Source organism: Cupressus sempervirens, chromosome 4, assembly GCF_028749045.1.
Source record: "Cupressus sempervirens isolate cs-2001-9-10 chromosome 4, ASM2874904v1, whole genome shotgun sequence".
Lineage (NCBI taxonomy): Eukaryota > Viridiplantae > Streptophyta > Pinopsida > Cupressales > Cupressaceae > Cupressus > Cupressus sempervirens.
The window spans coordinates 312,668,116-312,690,003 of NC_143121.1; the positions used below are offsets into that span (position 1 = coordinate 312,668,116).

General features: G+C 35.6%; 1 protein-coding gene and 1 pseudogene across 7 annotated transcripts; one reads left to right on the forward strand and one right to left on the reverse strand.

Annotated features, from left to right (window-relative positions):
• Positions 1-701: 701 nt before the first annotated feature.
• LOC149561258 (uncharacterized) lies at positions 702-20,682 on the reverse strand. 7 transcript variants are annotated; one of them, XR_016363794.1, is made up of 6 exons: positions 20,477-20,680; positions 20,272-20,365; positions 19,714-19,848; positions 8,921-9,037; positions 1,319-1,480; positions 702-1,159 (listed from the first exon to the last, which is right to left on the reverse strand). XR_016363794.1 is itself a non-coding variant. In XM_089825040.1 (4 exons), exons 2-4 carry the CDS (start codon positions 20,285-20,287, stop codon positions 9,461-9,463), a joined length of 333 nt encoding a protein of 110 aa, XP_089681166.1. In that variant the 5' UTR covers positions 20,288-20,365; positions 20,477-20,682; the 3' UTR covers positions 9,167-9,460. The 7 variants fall into 7 exon arrangements, 6 of the variants coding, with proteins under 6 accessions (XP_089681166.1, XP_089681170.1, XP_089681167.1 ...); XM_089825040.1 differs by lacking the exons at positions 702-1,159; positions 1,319-1,480; positions 8,921-9,037 and adding an exon at positions 9,167-9,642 and having other exon boundaries at positions 20,477-20,682; XM_089825044.1 differs by lacking the exons at positions 702-1,159; positions 1,319-1,480; positions 8,921-9,037 and adding an exon at positions 10,355-10,561 and having other exon boundaries at positions 20,477-20,681.
• On the forward strand, positions 6,105-8,348 carry LOC149561259 (uncharacterized; annotated as a pseudogene).
• Positions 20,683-21,888: the final 1,206 nt, after the last annotated feature.

A 21,888-nucleotide genomic window follows, 5' to 3' on the forward strand; every position in this document is an offset into this window, starting at 1 on the left:
TTTGAACAAATTAGATGGAGCTTAAACTTTTATTAATTGTAAACCATAAAACATGATTTCAATTTTTGATTACAAGATTTTGATAGTTTTAAAAAAAATGTATTCTAATTAATAAACCTTTACAAGTTCTCTACATGTGTTGAACTGGGGCTTTGAAAACGGGTATGCACATATAACAATGGAAAAGGATTTTAGCTGACGCTGATATGGTACACATACACTTGATGTGGAAGTAAAGACAGGCATGCCAATTGTTTGTCATCACCACTCATGCCAAAAATGAAAGCCTTTAAAACTAATTAATTTATTAAATCAATTATACATCGCTACATTCCAAGAAGACCATTCAACTCCAATTCTAAACATGACAATACACATCAAGTAAAAGTAGAATCACACAAGGAAAGACAAAGAAGGATTTTTTTAAACAAAAACTTACAAACAAGCCAGTTCCAGTCTAAGAAAAGAGGGAAATGCATTGGAAATTAGGGAGGCTGTTGCAAACAAGAAAGAGAAGTGGGGTTGTGGGGTAATGACATGGAGATGTGAGGAGGAAAAAAATAGCTAAGAAGGGTGCAGTAAGAGGGAAAAGAACCCACTCTCTGTAGATTAACAAGTGTGTTAAAAGACTATAACAAATGAAACAGAAAGACAAAAGAAAGCATACAAGAAAATTGCAAGATTGCAAGAAGAATAATGTATGGCTGAAGAGAAACATGGATTCTATTTCTTATTTGGATTCATCATGGATTACAGAAATGTGAATCTTTGTCGAAGACAAATTTTTGAGTTCAATTTTTTGCAACTTGATACCACTATAATATAAGGTATTTGTAGCGAGCTTGATCAAATCTCTATGGATGCACAGGGACTTCAAACTATGAGTAATTTATACCACATGCTGGTTTGAGTCGAGCATTGCCATTCCTATTTGGAGGCCAATGTATGTGATTGGTTTTGACAAAATATAAACACTAGTTTTAGGTTTATGGGTTTCTATCACAACAATAGAATCCATTTTAGTCAGATAAAGTAAATTTTAACCAACCTAGTGTGTATTTAGTTCCAGAAGCTGATGTTCCAAGCATAGTAGAGAAAATATAGTTATCAATGTGATATTTTAGTCTTAAAGAGACTGCAATTTCCCAATCATGAATTCCTACAAAAAACAATGCATACCTAATTGTAGTTAGTCCATGAAAACAATTTATAGTAAAGCATCTACTTAGATAGCTTTATTTTAAATAATATAAGAAAGAAAAATACCCATAATGAAAACTTGAAATATATTAGTACCCACAACTTCAAGTTTTTGTACCTTTGATAAAATCACTCTGGTTCCAACATGTTTATTAAACCACCCAAATATATTGTCTGCTTCATGAGCTCTGAAAATCTAGCCATTTTCTTGAATGCAGATCAAATATTTGTCACTTTTTATTGTTTTATATATCCACTCAGCTCCCCACAAAAGTTTAGCCTAAGAGAACAACCAAGAAAATAAAATCAACCGATATTTTCCTACAGTATAATCTGAAAGCATACCACATTTATTTACTTTTACCCCTAACCTAGAAGAAGAGAAATAAAATGGACAGGTTGCATACTTAAGCGAGTTACTGTAAGATCCTTTGTACCTGTTAGTGAAATCAAATATCTAGAATAGGGAGGTTGATGACCTACTCAACAAAAAAAAAGGAATTTGTAAAGCTTTAATTCATGAAGCTGCTAAAAATTTACCATGATGGAAGCGCAAATGAGCCTCTTGGACTAGGAAGGGTTTGTTCTACTGAACACTAGGGATGTAGCTGTAGCTGTTTTGGCAGCAACATCTAAGCCAAGATTCTAGTTATCAATTTTATAAGTAGTTCTGACAGTGTCTATATCCTCTGGCCTCTACCAGCATTTGTGGTCATTGTAAGGATCGCTGGCCTACATAATTTCAGAAAAGCCTCAATAATGTTTAAACCCACTTGAGACAGAGATCGTGATTCATGACTAAAAGCATTCACATAGTTTATACCTAAACAAATATGGTGCCTGGGTGAGCAGTAGTCTTGAGAAGATATTTTGTAGCCCAATTTATGGAAGTCTTTGCATTGGAGAGCTCACTGCCCATGAATCTACCAAACTCCAAACAACTCCAAGAGAGTATTGAACTATTTAAGTTATTGCTGGATGGGGAGATTATTTAGCTCAAAAAGGAGACATTCCTGGCCACTAAGGCTTGGGATAACCTTGAAAGTTGGTTGATGGGCTTTATGGGGTGTGATGGAAGGATTGTGAGACTCCACTATTTTTTCTAGTTACATCAGAATAAGCTTGGACCAGTGTTATTCCTCTTTGATTGGGAACAACATGAGGAACATTTATCACACCTCACCTTATGCATTGATGGTCTCCAATGATATGAGAAGCTCCTTGGTCAAAATCTAAGTATTCAATATAAATATAAATATATGAAAAAAGATAAGACTTTGTTGAACTTAGAAAGAAGATCATCATGTATGGGACATAAATGAACCAATAGTTGCAGAGATTTAACCTGTTTAAGAAAGAGTCGTATTCATATACATTTGTTAAAGCCTTGAAAGAATTTACACCATCTTTCATAAGCCTACCATGATCAAAAAGTCTTGCACCCATCACAACAAAGCCAAAAGTTGTTCTTGAAGGACCAGGCATAAGTGGAAGGCTTTTCCATTTTCCTTTGACAGAATTAAGAACCTTCCATTGAATACACTTACCATATGAAATCTTCTATAAGTAGATAAAGTCATTCTTCCTGTGTAGCAACGTATTCCTAACCACACATAACTCTTTGCTCTGAAATAATTTCCTCCAGGACTTGTAAACATACCCCAAAGGCTTAAAATACACACAAGGCACTAATGCAAGACAATTCTTTGCAAAATCATCAAACATGCATGAAATAAGGGAACCTTCAAATTTAATTGAATTAATTAAGTGCCTTTCAACCTCATATGGATGTCTCAGATCTATTCATTATACTGAGTTTTTTTCTGCAGTGGTCTATAATTCTTGAATATTTTTCTAAAAGAAGGATAAACACATTTTGTCTGGAGTTATTAATCAATGAGGTCTCACATAGGGACCACATTATAATTTTTCCATTTAAAAATATCACCCTCGCAAAAATAGAACCTTAACAACACCAAAACACAATTATCACAAATAAAATTATCCACAAAATGATTCTTGATCTTCAAAACTAGCTGCACAACACATTTGAAATTCTAAACTACCCCTACCTCTTGCCATTGCAGCTCAGAAGAAAATTTTTAATTTTTTATAATGATTACAGTCCAGCACCAAGGGCTTATAAATATGGCATTTCTTCATGCCAAAGTGGAGTTAAAGCCTACAGAAAGTTGAAATTCGATCATTTCACAACCTTCAAACTATCTGATCTAATTGAATTTATGCTAGATTTAGAATCTCAAACAAAATCAAGATTGGTAGCATAAAGAAAGTTGAAATTCAATCATTTCACAACCTTCAAACTATCTAATCTAATTAAATTTATTGCTAGATTTAGAATCTCAAACAAAATTAAGACTGGTCAAATTAGATTATTAGTACTGTTTTGCCTTTGATAGGCAATTAGACTCAATTTTACGTAGTATTGGCTATAGTTGCTTGTAATTTATAAACAAAACTATTTCAATGATATTATTGTCAGTCATCAACTAGGCACTACAAACTGTTGCAAGATTTTGTTCAAATGTTGTTTATTCTTTGAGAATATTAATATTTAATTATTTTCAATACCTTCCTACATGAGTAGAATGAATGTGTTTCTCCAAATTTCCCAGTTCTTCTATTGTAGAAGCATTCTTCCCAATTGCTATCAAGTTGGCCTTCCATTTTGCAATCCATAATGAAGGCACCAAATAATAATGACCAAAGAGATGAAAGTTTCAACTCAGAGGCTCAAGCATCAAATGATGGATAAAGTTTGAATCCAACAACAGAATACGCAGACCTACAGGTGTTTGGAGGAGTTTTTAGCATTGGCAAAATAAATCAGTTCCTAAACTCCAATAAGATAAAGGAAATCTGACGAGTTTTGGCCCAGGGCTGACAGATCTGACCCGGTTCAGAGCTTCCTCAGAACAGGCAGTAAATGGGTTGACAGACGCCCCCCTCCTCATAATGGCAGAAGGCATAAAAAAAACCTGTTTTTGACATTTGTGGTCTGGAATCAACACGCTCAGACCCCAGAATATACCCTAATATGATCCCGCTAAATGGATATACCCACCTCCATTTAAGGCTAAGGGTGCTAACAAAGTTACTGTCTCTAGGGCATAGAGGAATGGTCTGGACATTTCTTCCTCACCGCATTCAGATCAAAATCTTGTACTAGGGCATATGATTATTATTGGGGAAAACATGCTTTCCACACCATAGTTCCAAGAATCACGGCGATTCATGCGATTCACGCGATTTGGCGATTCGATTCAAGCCAAACGATTTTTTGTGAATCGGTGAATCGAATCAGCAATAAAGGGTTTATGAAATAAGTTACTCACTAAATTTCAAGGGTCTTTTAAATTTTCCGATTCATGGCCGATTCGATTCCGATTCATGGCCGATTCACGATTTGATTCGGCCTTGCCGATTCCGATCCGATTCCGATTCTTGTTACTTTGTTCCACACAGATCGATGATTTCAAGGGACGAGCTGTAATAGGTAAGATCTGTGGTAACTATCCTCTAAATGATTTGATTTCTAACTGGGTCCTACAAAAATAGGAAGGGGTGGTGGATGCATTCTGTATTGATGAGGGCCATGGATTTTTCGTAGCCATTTTTGGGGATTGGGTTCTTAGAGACAAGACTCACAGGAAAAAAGACTGGTTTATTAATGGCCATGGCCCTCACGCTAGCCTCGCATCTGAACTTTGTTCCATCATCATATGTCCTTTTGTTTTCTCCTGTCTCGGTATCACTACCAGCTTTACCAATGGAATATAGAGATCTTGAAATCTTGGAGTTGGTGGGCACATCTCTGGGTATTTTCCTTAGGCTCAATTTGTTTTGTTTTAATAAATGCCAGTTCTTAGTTAGAATCTGTGTTTTGAAAGACAGTAAGAAAGAGAGGCCATCTGTAGTGTTTTTAAAATCTAAATATGGAACAAATCGGCAAAATATCAGAATAGATGATTTTCATCAAGTACATATAATACAGAATGCCCTGGGTCATCTTACTTCAGAGTGTGCTTCAATGATGGATGGGGTTGAAAGAGTTTGTTCAGATCATGCCTCACCGGCTGCGTTGTGCTCCATATGTGTGAAAGATCAGAATACATTGAATCAAGGGATGCTGGAGAGACCACTCAATACACAAATTAGAGATGGACCACTTGTGGACTACACAGGAATACCCATCACCTCATTTGAAACCATACCAGAACTCATAAATGTTCACGCAGGCCATCATGAGGGGGAGGGACCACAACAACTATCCATACCCCATGTACATCCCTGCCTCGTGACCATAAAACTGAGTTTGAGGAAGGGGAAATCTGCGAGGGCTTTTATCCACCAGAGGCATGCCGAAATAACAAAGAGGTTTTGTTTATGCAAAAGGAAGAACTATCAACAGAGACAGCTCCCCTTTTCTTGTCATATAAGGCCCAAGTGGTAGATTCCCTGCTGATAGAAAGGATTGCTAATGCTAATTTTCTTGCGGAGTCGAAGATGGGTAATAAAGGACACAAACTTCTTCCCTTTTTGAGTGGTAGTCAGGCATTATTAGATTCCCCTGCAAAGGGACAGGTTGCCAGAAGAAAAATGTTAGAGGAAGTGTCGCCTGTCCTGAACATGGACCCCATAGCCCAGATCATTTCAGATCAGGACCCTTGTGAAGTAAATTTGAAGAATCAACCGCCTTATCTTTCTGAAACTTCTGTTAATCTTTCCACATGAATTTATCACAGATGCACATTTAAATTTTCCTAAGAATCTGAAGGCAAATGACAATCTCCTGAATCAGCAGGGTGGTGTTGGTCACGTCCCAACAAACACAGTTAGTGACTTCTCAAGGGAGGACCAGCTAGTACATCTGCATTCCACTCTCGACAAGTTGCAATCCACTAGTTTTCTCCCTTCCTCATTGGAGACACAGAAGTCAAAAATCTTAAAGCTCAGGGGAAGACATTTGGAGAGCTGGAGAACCTTGTTGAAAACATTATATACCAAGTAGGTGAGGAAGAAACTACTGGTTGTGCTCTTGAGGAAGGTGCCCAGTATGCCTCCTTGGACGAGGAAGATGGAGCTCAAACTGAAATAATGACTGAGGTAGATAGGTTTCAGCGTAGGTTGTCTGACAACATTGCTGAAGAAGAAGGCTCAATATTTGACACACTGATTATGGGAGCTGGAAACTCTTCTTTTCACCAGGATCCCTAGACAAATCCCTAGCCCCGGTGCTCTATCTCACAATCAGATGTCAATCTTGCTCAAATTAAATTCTACTCCACAACTAAGAAGCCTAGAGGTCATCCTTCTAGGACCAAGAAGACTAAGAAGGAAATTGCTGCTGGGGTAGAACTTACATTAAATTTTGATAGAGCTCCAAAGAAAAGCAAGGAGACTGCAACACTTATTAAGAAAATTACCAAACAACTAAACATGGGAAGGAGAGCAGTAGGCTCTCTAAGGCATCAATGAGGCTATTAAACCTGGAATGTTATATGCTTAAACACCTCTAACAAATCCCGCCTCATTAAGAATCAATTGATGAGCAAGGGTGCATAGTATTACTACAAGAAACTAAACTATCCTTGGATGAAAATGATAAGCATTTTAAATCTTGGAAGAACTGGTCCTTAATGGTTGCACCTTTGGTTGGAGCGTCAGGTGGTTTGGCCATTTTGTGGAAGCTAGAGTAATGTCAACTACAACTAACTTCTTTGAATGCCAATTCAATTGCAGTACAGATATCTTGTTTTAGCTTGTCTTTCTTCTTGATCAATATTTATGGACCTATTCCAGTTGTTAGCAAGCAGAGGCTTTGGAATTCCTTATCAGGGGTATTGGAGAATATGGGTACACACAAAATTATCATGGCTGGAGATTTTAATGCCAGTCTTGGTCCTTCTGACAAAATGGGTGGGGCAGTACCCTCTCCTAGGGTCACTCTTGACTTTAAAAATGTTTTAGATCAAACACGAAAAGAAGACGGCCTCAAATGCAAAGAAGGCCTTCTATGCAGTGTCGTTAAACTTTACGGAAGAACCAAAAAACCAGAAGCAGCCATAGAACTGTTTGACAAAATGCCTCAATTCGGATATCCAAAACCCTCAATCAGGTCTTTCAATACACTTTTCAATGCTCTTCTTACTTCCAAGCATTTTGATATTATCCAATCCATGTATAAAACAATGCCCATTTCACCAAACACGTGCACATATAACATTCTCATGAAAGCACACTGTAATGCCAATTTGTTTAGAGGATGCACGTGAACTGTTTGATAAAATATCTGAACCAAGTTTAGTTACTTATGGTACACTTATAAACGCTTTGTGCGAAAACATGGATGTAAACCAGGCATTTCAATTGTTTAATGATATGAGCAACAAAGAGGGATTGTGTCCGAATGTTCATATTTTATATGCCCTTGATGAGGATTTTCTATAATTCAGGGAAGGTAGACAAGGCCTTGAATCTAAAGACGGAGATGGAGGGCAAGGGGATGAGACCAAATAGTGTAACTTACAGTACTCTTATCAACGGTTTATTCAAGTTAGGTTATTCTGAAGAGGTGGGGAAGATGTTGGAAGAGATGAATGACAATGGTGTGTACTACATGTTGCTACCTATAATAATTTTATTACCTATTTGTGCAAAGATGGCAATTTTTAAGGTGCTTTTGGGTTTTGGATAACATGAAGTGTATCTTTGGCAAGCAGGATATTGTTAGCTGTAATATAATTGTAAGTGGTCTTTGTACAGAAGGGAAAATCAATGAAGCGTATGATGTATTTGAAAACATGCCAAGAAGAGGTTGTGAGCCTACTGTGGTTACCTATAGAATAATGCTTGATGGATTATGTGGGGCTGGAAAGTTTATGGAGGCTGCCATGCTTTTGGAATCAGTGGTACGAAAGGGATTTATCCCACGATTAATCAGTGTTTCTGAAGTGATTTCTGAAGGGATTTATCCCACGATTAATCAGAGGGGCCTACACAAGCCATAGAGTTTAGGGAGAGGATAGGTAATGATAGAAAAAGAAAATAATCTGTATTTTTCCATTTCTCATACACAATAGGCTCCGTTCCTTTTTTTCCACTCCGCATTCTATAACCCACACTTATTTCATTGATCTGGGAACTAGAGCTTTGATAGTTTAAGGCCAAAATGAATTGACTAGAAGGTTCTACCACTTCATCATAAAAAGTATCCTTGAGGACACCCGCTTGTACATACACAAGCACCATTTATAAAGACACAATAAACTTACCATCCACTATTATCATTACAAAGAAAGATTTGGAGATCCATTGGGATCTTATCATTAATATCCCATTCAATTTTGAGCTGAAAATTTATTCCTAGGTTCACTAGTTTGTTCACCACATAGTTATCCTCACAATACACAAGAGAGATACTGTAAAACACGTGCAAAAATCATGATAAAGCTACAAAAATATTAGCTTTGTAGTTTGTTTTCTATAAATCTAAGCAATTGTGAGAGATATTTTCAAACACTTGTGAAAATCATGATAAAACTATAAAGCACACATACAAAAAAATAACTATAGAAAATATTTAAATTTGAAATCTTTTTTTGGAAAGTGAAAGCATAAATTTGAATGTTAAGAACCATGGATAAAATGATACATGTTAAAAAAAAAATTCTAAAGCTGGTTTATCAAATGGATGTACCTTGTGAACAACATGTCATATTTTTCAGCTCATCCTTAGATTGTTGACTTTTGTAGAAAGTTTTCTGCTCTAGCTTGGATAATTAATTAGAGAAAAGTGTAACTAGAAAGCTCATGTCTGCACATTGATAGAAAAATTTGAGATGAGATAGGAGTTTCATGAGAAAAATAGATAACAAAATCAATAGAAGACTAAATCATCATCCATATTAGATGAGAAGTGCTCTGAAAAATCATGTGAACAATATTTCTACATAATAAGAAGAGCCATATTTTCTTGGTCAAATTTATTAAACATGACAATAGCACATCACAAATCAAATGGATAACCCATCGACATATTACCTAACTGTTAGCAAGTAATGTGTATTTTCTAGGAGTTCAAAACCTCTGTAATTATAGGTTGCACAATTTTTTGTACTAATACAAGATGATGAAGGATAATTTTTGTTTGGAACGTAACTATTTGATAACCTTTATTATGCTGGAAACCAACTCTGAAAAGATTTAAACATCATTAAGCATTGGCCACTTTCAAAACTTAAGAAATAGAGATAGAAAAATGAATAAAAAAACTTAACGAAAAATGGAATGAAAAAGTCTCACTTGCAAGCTCAACTATTTGGAATGAAAGAGTCTCACTTGCAAGATCAAGAGTCCCAGAGCAGTTTTCATGGCAGGCATGTGAACGTACAGTAGCTCCCCTGCAGCAGGATATGTAACCTTGACAACAATATGTTATTGCTGCATACATGGCATTGATTGTCAGACGTACAATATTTGTACATTTTGACAGCACTAATATGAATAACAAAGTCATGATTTGTATGGAAAATTCTTTCGTGTATTGCACACCCACAATTTACAGCAAGTGTGAGGTAACAAAGACCAAATACTGTATATCCTCATCAAATTCGCATTACTTAGACTACACATACTAACATCATTGAAGGTTCAGAGCAGATGGTTTTGCAGTTCTGCTAAAGAAATCACATCGAGCGTTAGGAAGGTTAATAGGGCTCTTTTATTTAGCCTGAGAATTATCTGACTATTACATGTAAACTATGGAAGTCACTAAAACAGGGTACGAATGAACACAGGATCAAAAGATAGAATCACTGAATACAAATTACAATTAAAAATTTATGCATGCACCATAACCAGCGAGATATTACACGAGATGTAGAGAACGGTATAATGCATAGTATATATGCCCATTTCAGCATACATATAAATTGATCTAATCCCATATAGAGAAAAAACTGTATAAATAGATAGATTCAGTAATTAAATAATCAAGGAGTCTATGCATATTTCAGATAGCTCATCTGAAGAACTTGAAACTCAAGGGAAATTGCAAATGATCTATGCCCATTTCAGCATACATATACATTTAGTTGATCCCTTGTTAGAGAGACACCTGTATCGGGTCAATACATATGTTCTTTCTTTTTTTAAGTACAGCAAAGTGAAACATCCATCAAAGGGTATAACAATAGATATTGTCCTAAAACTCGCTAAAGTTGCTCTTACAGAAGGAAGAAATTCAGAAATATATCCTACTAACCTCTAAATTTTTTCTTCAGACATAGCTATTGCAACTCCACCTACTATGACTACATGCCATGGCCATGGCCCTCTCCTACAACACAATTGGAAAGGGCAGTTGGAAAGTGAACAGGCTCATGTTGCATTTGAATTTGTATTGTAGTTATGAAAGCAAACTTGAAAATAAATTATTAATTTGATATAAAGATTTGGGAAAATACCAACATTCCAACAGAAGCCACAGTTTTAACTCTGGAACAAAGCCACAAAATAGAAGATTCAATATTTTTGTGATATCATAAGCTGATGGTGGTTACTGGATAGGTAAGGTTTTAAAAAACCGCTGAATTCCATGGCTTTCAACACCATGATTTTTGTGTAGTTAGTATTGATTTTGATGTATTAAGACTATTAGTATACATCAGCATTTTTTTGTGTTTTGTACAGCAGGGTAAACATATTCGCAAAAAGTGACATTGATTTTAATGTATTCTAATGATACTATTTAACAACATTTACATATTGGCACAGCTCAACATACAGTGATTTAAACAGTATAGGTGTTGTCAAAGTCCATTAAAAAAAATCTGGTCAAATTCGAACATAAATAAAGGTTCTACATAAGAGCTATTCACAAAAACTTCTGAGTTTGTGCCATATATTCCATTAATCTTTATAGTGTAGAGATGGGACAATAACAGATTGTACATATGTATGAGTTCCTAAGAAGTAATGCCATTGCCAAAATCATGATCCTTGTTGGGATTCCATATCCCCATCCCCTTCCTATATTGTCTTGCATGAATCCTAACACTGTGACTGCAAACATAGAGCCAATGTTGATGCAGAAATACAATCAGTTGAAGAAATAGATCTTTTTTTGTACTCCTTTGGATCGTCATTGTCGAACGACAATGTTATAAAGAGAGGCATAGACAAAGGTCATCAATTTCCCACTCACTCAAATACAAAACCGGTCATCATCTGTGCATACAGGAGGGTGCAAACTTGGCAATGAGGTCAAAAAGGCCAGTAAGTAGAATATCTCCAGAATCTTCTAAATGTAAGTAGCGTACTCTAATCTTGCCTATAAACCACGACATAATTGTAGTCTAATTGTTAAACCATAGAATCCTGCACATCAAATTACAGGAAAAGGAAAATAAACTTTTAAATGTTTCTACAATCAGACCTAATCTGTACACAAATGCTCTAGTCTAAGTTATGTAAGGATTCTCTTTTGCAAAATACACATTAAGCCTATCATTAAACTTCACTGCTAATGTTGTGTTTTAATGGAATTCACCTATGTCAGGTAAAATCACTTCTACATACAGGAGCAGCGAAACTATAAACTATTTCCTAATTGCAAAAAGCTTACCCATTCATAATACAAACATAGAAAGAGACATAAATATACACATCTGAAACAGTTTACGTATTATATAAAAAAAGTTTTATAAAAATAGAATCATCCCAAAACTACCACTCAACTTGTGAAATTCACTCTCTTTGCTTTGCTCGCTGATTTATCTAAACCTGTAAAACTGGAGCTATTCAGCTAACATCTCATGACTAGGTTGAATTCTAGAGATAAACCTTCACTAATGTCAGAGTTGAGTTTCAGGTTACTTATCGTATGACAGGTAGCATAAACAGATGAACCATGCCTTGACAGATGAACAAATAATACAAACAGTCTAAAATGTCAGCTATCTCAGTACAAGTATAAAGGCACAACATAGGTCTTAAACCTCGTGGAACTATGTCATGCAACATTTAAGGGTAGTGCAGAAGGGATAAGCTCAAAAGGCAAGTTTTACATGGAATAATTGCTATTACTCCCAAAATATAGCTCTATAGCATAAAATGTAATAACTAATACATCATATAATTAAAAATAGAATTCAATGCACCAGAAAGGGGAACACAAAAAAAGTCGATTGAAGAATCATTTTGAAGTACCTTGACTTCTGGTTGCATCTTTGTATGAAACTAGGGAAGACCCTTCTGTTACAAAGGAGTAATATAGGTCATTGGTTGGCCTGGCTGAGGAAGCACAAGACCATTGATGTGTTCCCTTAGCCTCTAGTACCTAGGATTGTTTGGAATCTGAAGAAGAAAAAAAATAAAAATAGAACATGATCCATACTATAAAATTGCTACTGGTAAAAGCCAATCAAATCATAATCAGTCCAAAAAAAAAATGTCAGGCTATTCATTCTAAAATAAATAACTACCACAATAATCATCATGGGTGGAAATCCAAGCCTTGGTCTCCATTCTACTCATACTGCCATAGGTGGATGCATGATGTCTTGATATTTGGAGAATTATGAAGCAACTACAGGAGGTGTGTAGTACACAATCACATACTGAGGACGGATATCAACTCCTTCTGAGGCCAGATATTAGCTGGGTAATGCAAGCTTTCCATTTAGCTTGCATTTATACATTCCAAATCTCATCCTACTAGGCAATAGCCAGATGACATGGCTTTCTATGCAAAGTATACCCTGTAATTTCTCCAGAAAATGAGATCTTCTCAGCTTTGACAACTTACATGTTATTTAGTAATATAGGAAAGATATTTGATAAAATAATCATTCGAAGTCATTGTGTACCCTAATTTTTTAAGAAGTCCACAATTATAAATGGGAATGGGGCAAGGAATGCCTCAACCACCTGTTATTTCTTTGAGCATGAATAGGTAACACCGAAATCATTTTAAAATCAAGGAAAATAAAACCTTTTTTTTTTTAAATAAGATCTTGTTGCATGATTATGCCAAGAAAAATATTTAAAGCATTTCTCCTTTGCACACTATGGTTTCATGATAACTTCCATCTATGGCTTTTTCCATGTGGCTAATCAGGATGCCCATCTCTGTCACATCCAACACTAAATCCTAGCCCATTGCATTGTAGAGAATTTTCTGACGTCCTCAGTAATGTAGAGCATAAAATTGGGGCACATACAATTAGTACCAAGGCCAGAAGAAGAAGTAATGTACTAGGGTTACAACAGAGAATACAATCTCTAGATTTAATATGATCTCGTTGCATAAATAGCCATAGTTTAACCACAGATAGAGAAGGAAAAGGGACCTTCTACTGGCCTCAATTAGTGAAGTTCACATTCATTATCTAGAGAATGCATGGATGGAGATGTACTCACAGGAATACATGGTACCTTCACATAGGGATAGGAAAGAGTTATGGATGGAAGTGTGGGTCTAAAGGATTGAGGAATTTTTACATGGGAGATAGTGAACATCAACAAAATAATTAACATATAACATCCACATAATATCATATCTATGCTAGTTGTCGGAGATCGAAGCAATGTAGGAAGAGGATAATGGATCTATCTCTCAGTTTTAGTAAATATTTTCCTTTTCCTTATTTTCAGTGGCATATTCATTTCTCTTAAAGAAGGAGAAAGCTATAATTTTGCAGCCTAATAGGGTAACTATCACAAAGGGTCCTACTTTTGGCTCTGTACTAATGATGGACTTCTTAGAAGCCCTCACAGTGCAATACAACAATCTTCAAGAATTATTAGCGTATCTTTGTACCTCAAAGTGTTCCTTGACTCTAAGGTGTTCCTTAGAGTCAATGTATTATTCAAACGCAGTCAGGGCATGCTATCAAATGAGACAACTGTCATTGGAAAAACTGATGACTCTGTTTAATTGCTAGAAGCTTAAACTCCCAGATAAATGTGGATACGTGTTCCATATGCAGTATGGATCAATTGTTTGGTTTGTTTGAGCTACCCTGGGATATACTCTAGCCACTCTAGATAAGTGAGTCATTGCCTATATTGAAGGTAACCTATTTGAGTGGAGAAAATGAAAGTCTACTAAAGAATGAAGGATGACTGTCTAAGAAAAACAGTCCCAGTGCAGGGGTCGCATCTTCTCAACCAACCGTTGGATCGTGCTAAGATTTTGATATGTTTGTGGGAACCAAATTGCAAAGACGATCACCGGAGCGATCAATGAAATACTAATGGGTTCAAAAGATACAAACAATTAAGTACAGACCTATTTGATATAAAGTTCTTATTTTGATAGAGCATCATTGCGTTTGGGCTTTGTCCACTTAGTTGGAATATGAAGGTTGTTTGAAGCCATAAGAGGAATGTGGAGAGATGATTGTGAAGACTTGGAAAGTTGGAAAATATCAGATCCACCAAGTACATGGGTTGATGCAAAGGAATCACAAACTGGAGTGCACTGTTATGACAGAGTATAGTAACTGGTAAGTTGTGTTTGATTGCATAGAAGGTTGTAAGTCTTTGGTAGAGGAATAATGAAGAACAAAGCCTTTAGAACATTGTGATTGATGCTAGGTAGGTTCTAAACCAATCAGATTGTTGGGTTGAGTGGTTAATATGTACGAACAGTGTGTGCTGGTAACTATTAAGTAATTACCAATTGTGACAAAGGGGTTACAGCAGCGTTCAGAGTTTGGGTTTAGCCAACAAGTTTGGTGTTGTATCATGTTGGTAGACACGGAAGACTGAAGGATCTGGTCTAAGATCCCTAGTATGAGGTATGCAGAGGAGTGTTGGAATGAGAACTAAAAAAGGTTATAGGATGTAGCTATATGAATGTTGATATGCAAATGATTTCATAGGATGCTGATGAATTGTAGAGTATAGATGCTGAAACACTGAGAGAATTATTTAATATGTGGAACTAGGTGAGTATTAAGTGTTGAGTGGCCAATTAACGGCCCAGAGAAGACAAAGGGAAAGATTTAGTCATACATTACGGAATTAAAAAATTTATTATCTATAAACTTCTCTTGTACTCTTTGTATGATCATACTTCATCCTTTTGATTGAACTATATTATACTATTTGTATGATCAATTTATATAGTATAATATCATATACATATATGAACAAACTAATAATTATAAACATATTATAAAAACTTGACTAAAAGTAATGACCCATCTCAGAGACACAATCTATCTATTGTGGCACATAGACATAGGGCAACAATACAATAGTTTAGGCATAAAGGATACAACTAAGTGACAGATTGAAGAGAGAATTGTTTAAGAAATCAAAGGGAAATTATCAAAGTTTGTATTATCTTTGGAGAGGAATGTCTTGTATCAGAGAAGACGTCCACATTAGAGAAAATTACCCTTTGAGTAATAGTATTTCTGCAATGCTATTATCTATGTTTTGCCTGTGATATTTGATAACCATAACTCAGAAGAACTAACACTCAACATGCTTAAGATGGCATTTGAGTACTCGACAATCAGGGGGAAGTTGCCAGAATATTGATCAGAGTAAAGACTGAAGAAGTTATTACTAATTATTTTACATATGTCCTTATTAAATCACAGTAGTTTGGTAGATGAGAAGTTGCTGATAAGAAAAAGGAAGAGGATATCAAAAGGAGTAATAAAATTCATTTGAATGATAATAACTTATGTTTGGTGCTGAGACAATCATTGAACATGTAGCATATTGAGGGAAAGTTATTTGGTGTGTGCAAACTGACAGCAAACAATATTAAGAACCCTCTATTGTAGCGAACGTTTGTCAAGGATAGTTTATACAACTTTATATATTCACAAAACCAATAGGAACAAAAGATAAAGATAATATAAACAGATATATAAATTCTGATATATCTAATATAGCGGGGGATATATAAACTGAGCATGGGAAATTTGTCTCTTCAAATATGGAAATCTGAATTTGATTGGCACTTGTCCGAAGCAAGGAAAATATCCACCATGAACATTAAACTATCAATGATAATTATGAAGCAAATACATGCAAATGTTAATTATTTGAACTACAAATAAATGATGAGGTTGCAAGGTGACTGTCATCCAATATGACATTCACCTAAATCAGGACAATGAGTAAATATGCTGACAAATTTTCGCATGAATCATTTTTTGTTCAGACCAAGACAAGGTTATTTGCGGTTTAGAATGCATCATGTTTGTTATCAACATTTGCATACATTAGGAAATAGGAACCATTGTGACAAAGTTAAGTATCTATGACATTGGGCGTTCAACTATATAGAATAGTCTATGAGTCCTCAACAACCATTCAAGGACCATGATTCCCAAAAAAGATTGTAGATCCACAAGATAATAAAGGAAGATCTTTTGGGAGGCATACAGAGTGAGACTGCTAGGCAGAACAGCCATGATTTTATTTTTAAGCTATTACCAGGAATATTGTTTGAAGAACAAAGTTAGATTGTCATCAAATCACTGCCCAAACGATGTCTATGAAAGAAGAAAAATAAATATTCTTAACTCAAAAGATGATCAAAGAAGATTGAATTAAAAGTAGGCATTTGAATGTTGATAAATCATTACATTATTTGATGCAATGCAACAACAAATGTGACACTATTTTTGAAGTTTACTTAAGTAATACATACTGTTCCACATTTGTCCACTTTAAGAGCTGGAAATTATAATTACCAAATGCAGCATATCTATATCGGACATTTCTCCACATATGATTAAATTATATTATGTTTGTATGGCCAAAGAAACCAATCACATACAAATGCCCCAAACAAACAAGTATTAACATCTGACCTGAGACAACAAACTCTATATTGGAGTATGCAAACTGAAAGCATGCTTTTACCATAAGTACAAATTGATGATTCTACTAGTGCAATAACTATAAGAATAAGTGACTAATTCTAGATTTTCCACCTCAGTAAACAGGGGACATATTTATTGAATAGAATATCAATAGTAATTGGAAATTTAGCTGGCATATATATATATATAATATATATAGTCAATGTCCAAAATTCTCAATGATAAAAACCTAGCAAATGTGTCAACACTCAATCATGTTGAACACTCAACAGAAGTGGGAATTTTGACTAATAAATACAATGTGATTCCTTCTGCATTTGGAACAAAAGCAAGATATTGTTGAGTTTTTACTACTTGTGGGCCAGCAATGATTCTTCCTGTGACTTTGTGCACTTTCCATAAGCTGCCAATGTGCATGGAGATGCAGGAGATCATTTGGGAAAGTGGCAGCTCTCTTATCGAGTGGGTTTTTCTACCACTATTGCATTGGACAGATTTGCTGAACCTAGATAGGTAAATATAAGGCAAAGGCAAATGAAATTTTATTGCAACACCCCAAACTCAGACACTATCCAACTTAATATAGAAAGATGCTGAAAATTCATTTTGAATTGTATCTTATTCAAACATGGTAGAATGCACAGTTCCTAGATTTAGATTCAAATGCACATTTTCATTTATCATGTATACATGCTTGCACTATTATTCCCTGCCTGCTAAAAGTCAAATTATTTTTGTAGAGTTTCTTTACATTCAAGCCTTCAATGTAAGATGAAATTTGAACCTAGAGCCTCACCAACCACAGAAGGAAAAAAAATACATAAAAGATGGTCACATTTTTTACATGCAGCTATAATGTTTCTATAAAACAACTAAAGAAGGGATCTAAACTCCAACCATCAAACACACGGATCTAAACTGTAGAAACTAAAGAACATCAGCAACAACAAAAAGAATCATTAACAAATACAAATACATCAAAATAGAAGAAGAAAGCTCTGTATTTTGCACAAAGCATACTCTGTTTTAAAACAGCAAACTTAGTTTTTATTACTCTAACTTTTTATTACATTGCTGCTCTCTTTATTTGAGACGTCACCACAAACCTTGCGTTGAAAGAGGAAATTAAGGTAAATAAACTATACTCCACTGCTTATCATAGCAGTTTGACTGATTTATGAGCTATTTTATTTAAGGCAAACATACGTTAACTATGGTGGACATAAAAAATAAACTACAAGAAAAAGATTGTGCATGCCTAGGATAACCAATAGCTAACAATGCATCTGGAGGAGCGGTGCATGATTAATCTAATCACAAATTATATGCAGATTGAAACAAATGGTGGAGTTGAAGTTAAGGGAAAAATGGTGGAGTGAAGTTGTTTAATATTCTTGGTAACTGGTACATGCATCAATCTTCATAAACTCCAACCATCATTCACACAACATTCTATTGAATGATAAAAAAGGTTTAATATAAATTAATTTACCTAATAACTAGAGAACTAGAAATAAAAGTATTCAACAATACCTTACCACCAATTTTAGGCACATTGTGGCACCAAGATTTGTGCGTTGTGCATCTAGGGTATTCAAAGAATACAATCGCTCACACATTAGGGTTTTCTTTTTTCCTTTTTGTTATTAATAATTATTCAGTCTCCTTGTACATAACAAATGAGCATTTCTCGTTATGGAACATATTGAAGCAACTTTCACAGTGAGTATTACCAATGGAAAAGTTTTTCACTTTTCTCCACTGCAAGGTAAGTCAGAACCACATCCATGCCCATATGATCCACAGTTCAATGGGTCAGAAAAGCCATCAATGCAATACCTCTTGGAGCAGCAAACTAGTTACCATTTGGATACCCACGAGCTATTTTAGAATGAGCATAAAGTCATAGATAGTTATCACAAGAAACCTATTTTTGTTTTCTTATTGTGTTATTGTAGTTTCTTCTCAAGAACATAGAATGGCTATGCAGGGAGCTCAGTTCTCTACTCTCATATTCTCCATATTTTAGAAGTATATCCACAATTACTGACATATCAGGACCAAAATTATTGATCTAATTGTAAATACCGTTAGCACTAAGGTCTTATTAACGATAAAAGTCTATTGAGGATAAAAGTCTAAAAAAGCTTGGTTTCTTTTGTCAAATCTTTGATTCAACTCGGTATTTTACAGATTTGATCTGGATCTATGAAGATAGAGGGGCAATAATCATGCCACTGGAGAGTTTTGCCTCAGGCTATAGATTAGTGATGTTTGCTTCCGTATACAGTTTATATGTTTATATGGTTTTGAAAATAATATATTCAGAAACATGGTTTTTGAAGGTATTAAGCTCATATCTAATGGTTGGACGATAAATAGAAGCAAAGGTGTTGAGGATATTTGAAGCATTCATATAATATTGTCCCACAGTTATATAAAATTACAAGAATGGACATAAATATGGTGATGTTTGCATGGATGAGAGCATTAAAGAGCCATACAGAAATAAAGAATGGGACATTCTGGCAAAGAACTTGTTCTGATGACAAAGATAATACATGTGCAGGGGTCTGTCAAATCATAAACATTTGATACAAAAATTGACACAAGTTGCCAAGGGTAAAGAACTCACCGCGAGCTACAGAAATCACCAAATCAGCTCTCCACTGATTATACTCATTCCAACCCTTTTTCCAAATTGGAGAGTGAGCATTGAACAAAGCCTTCGAATTTCCATTCGTGATGTGTTGGATAAAGGTTATGCATCCTGTAAGGTAAGAAGAACAACGCCTAGGTTAAATGACCGATATTCTATCTATCTTCTCAAACAAATGATAGAGCCTTTGCAGCCAGGCACTAGCCAGTGATAGAGTCTTTTAACGTTTCCTCCCATTTTAGAGTCTGATAAAGAAGAAAACCCTAGTTAGGGAGAAAAAATCAAAATAAAAAAAATTTCAGCTGAAACCCTCTTATAAGAGCAAATCCACTCCTACAATATGTTGCAAACCCAAAGGCCCTCGGCAATAGTTAATAATCTTTAGCATAAAGTGCTTAGGTCTGAAACGATTCTCCATCATCCGGCTAAATCTATTAGAATTATAAGTAGAAAAATAAAAACCCCAGTATCTGAAAACAAAAAAGTACAGTCTTAAAAATGTGAAAAGAAAAAACATTTTGGTGTCGGGACTACCATTTGGGTTCTCCATTGAAGGGCATAAGTCACGTGGAGATGACGAAAGGAAGAACGACAAGTGTGAGACCAAAGACAAGCTGCTACATGGGCGCTGAAACTAGATTAATACGTTAATACACGGTTGGAAGAAGATTTTGCGGTAGAAATGTTAATGAAGGCATCTAGGGCATCAAAATATAAAATATGATGATGCTACATATACCTTGATCAAAATATTTAATGGAACGACTTCCTGCCATGGCCATAATCACCATTCCTGCCATTGATCACTGCAGTCACTGCATTTCCATGATTTTGCAGTGGTTACCGCCCATTCTTGCCGTTAATCACTGCATTTCTACCGTTTTTCAGCGGAGCAGACGATGAGATTAGATATAACTAGTTCAATGCCGTAATTAGATAAGGAAAATGAAGTAAAAAGTCGTGTAGCCTGATAATACTGCTTTTTGCTGCTATCTTATTTTTTTCAATTAAAATATATTAAAATATGTTATTTATATATAAATGTGTACTAAAGACAAAATTAAAACATTTTCAGATGCTCTTTATAACAAAAGAGCCCTGTATGACCACTGGTTCACGCATAGTGAGAAGGGTCTAAAAACCAATCCCCTTCCACGCCGGTCTGTTAGCAAGGAAGCCTGAAGAGATGCAATGCCTAACAAGAATTTTCCAAGCTTCATCTCCAAAAATAGCTCTGATAATCCATTTAGCACAGAGGGCAAGGCCCTGCTTCCGAGTGGAAAGCAGGCTAAGACCCCCAGATTCCCTTGGGAGACAACAGAAATCCCAAGCAACTCTGTGAAAACCATGATGGTCAGAACCAAAGGCCCAAAGAAAATCTCTAAGCAAACGTTCTAATTTGAGATAGGAAGCTTTGGAGGGAGCCCAACAAGAAGAATAATACACATGGGTGGCAGCCAAAATCTTAGAACAAATCTGGAATTTACCAGCAAGAGAAAGCGGTTTAGTGATCCAATAATCAAGCTTTTTGCTAATCTTTGTAAGCACAGCATTCCAAAGTTCCACAGGGGAAGCTTGGAAAGCAAAGGGAATGCCAAGAAAGCAGAAGATTTCTCCATGAGTAACCTATTTCCATTGGAATTGGCTGAACCAAAGTGGAGCTGGCAAAAAAAACTGTCGGTAGCAGAGCGTTTTATGCCATTGAATGGCAGAGCCAGAAGCTTGACAAAAAGTGTCCAGACAATTTAAAGCATTTTTTATGTTTTCTTCATCTTCAAGAAGAGTAAGAAAAGAATCATCAGCAAAATGACCATTGACTAATTGGGAGGAAGAATCAGGCAAGGAAATGCCACGGACCAGTCCTGAAGACACAGAGTGAGCAAGTAGATAACCAAAACCTTCAGCAGCAAGGACATAAAGCGTTGGAGCTAGCGGACAACCTTGTCTGATGGAACGAAAAAGTCCAAAAGCTTTAGATTGCGAATTATTGATGGTGATGCAAGCATTAGCGTCACCAAAGAGCATCTCCACGGACTGAAGAAAATTGGGACCAAAACCCAGAGCCTGAAGCATAGCCAAAATGAAAGGCCATTCAATGCGATCATAGGCTTTAGCAAAATCTATCTTTAAAAAGATAGCCTGCTGCTTGGA

Coding starts and splice junctions, on each gene's coding strand:
- LOC149561258 (XM_089825040.1), bottom strand. Junction 9,643..19,713: donor GGTGATTTCTGTAGCTCGCG/GTGAGTTCTTTA, acceptor ATTGTTGTCAAG/GTTACATATCCTGCTGCAGG.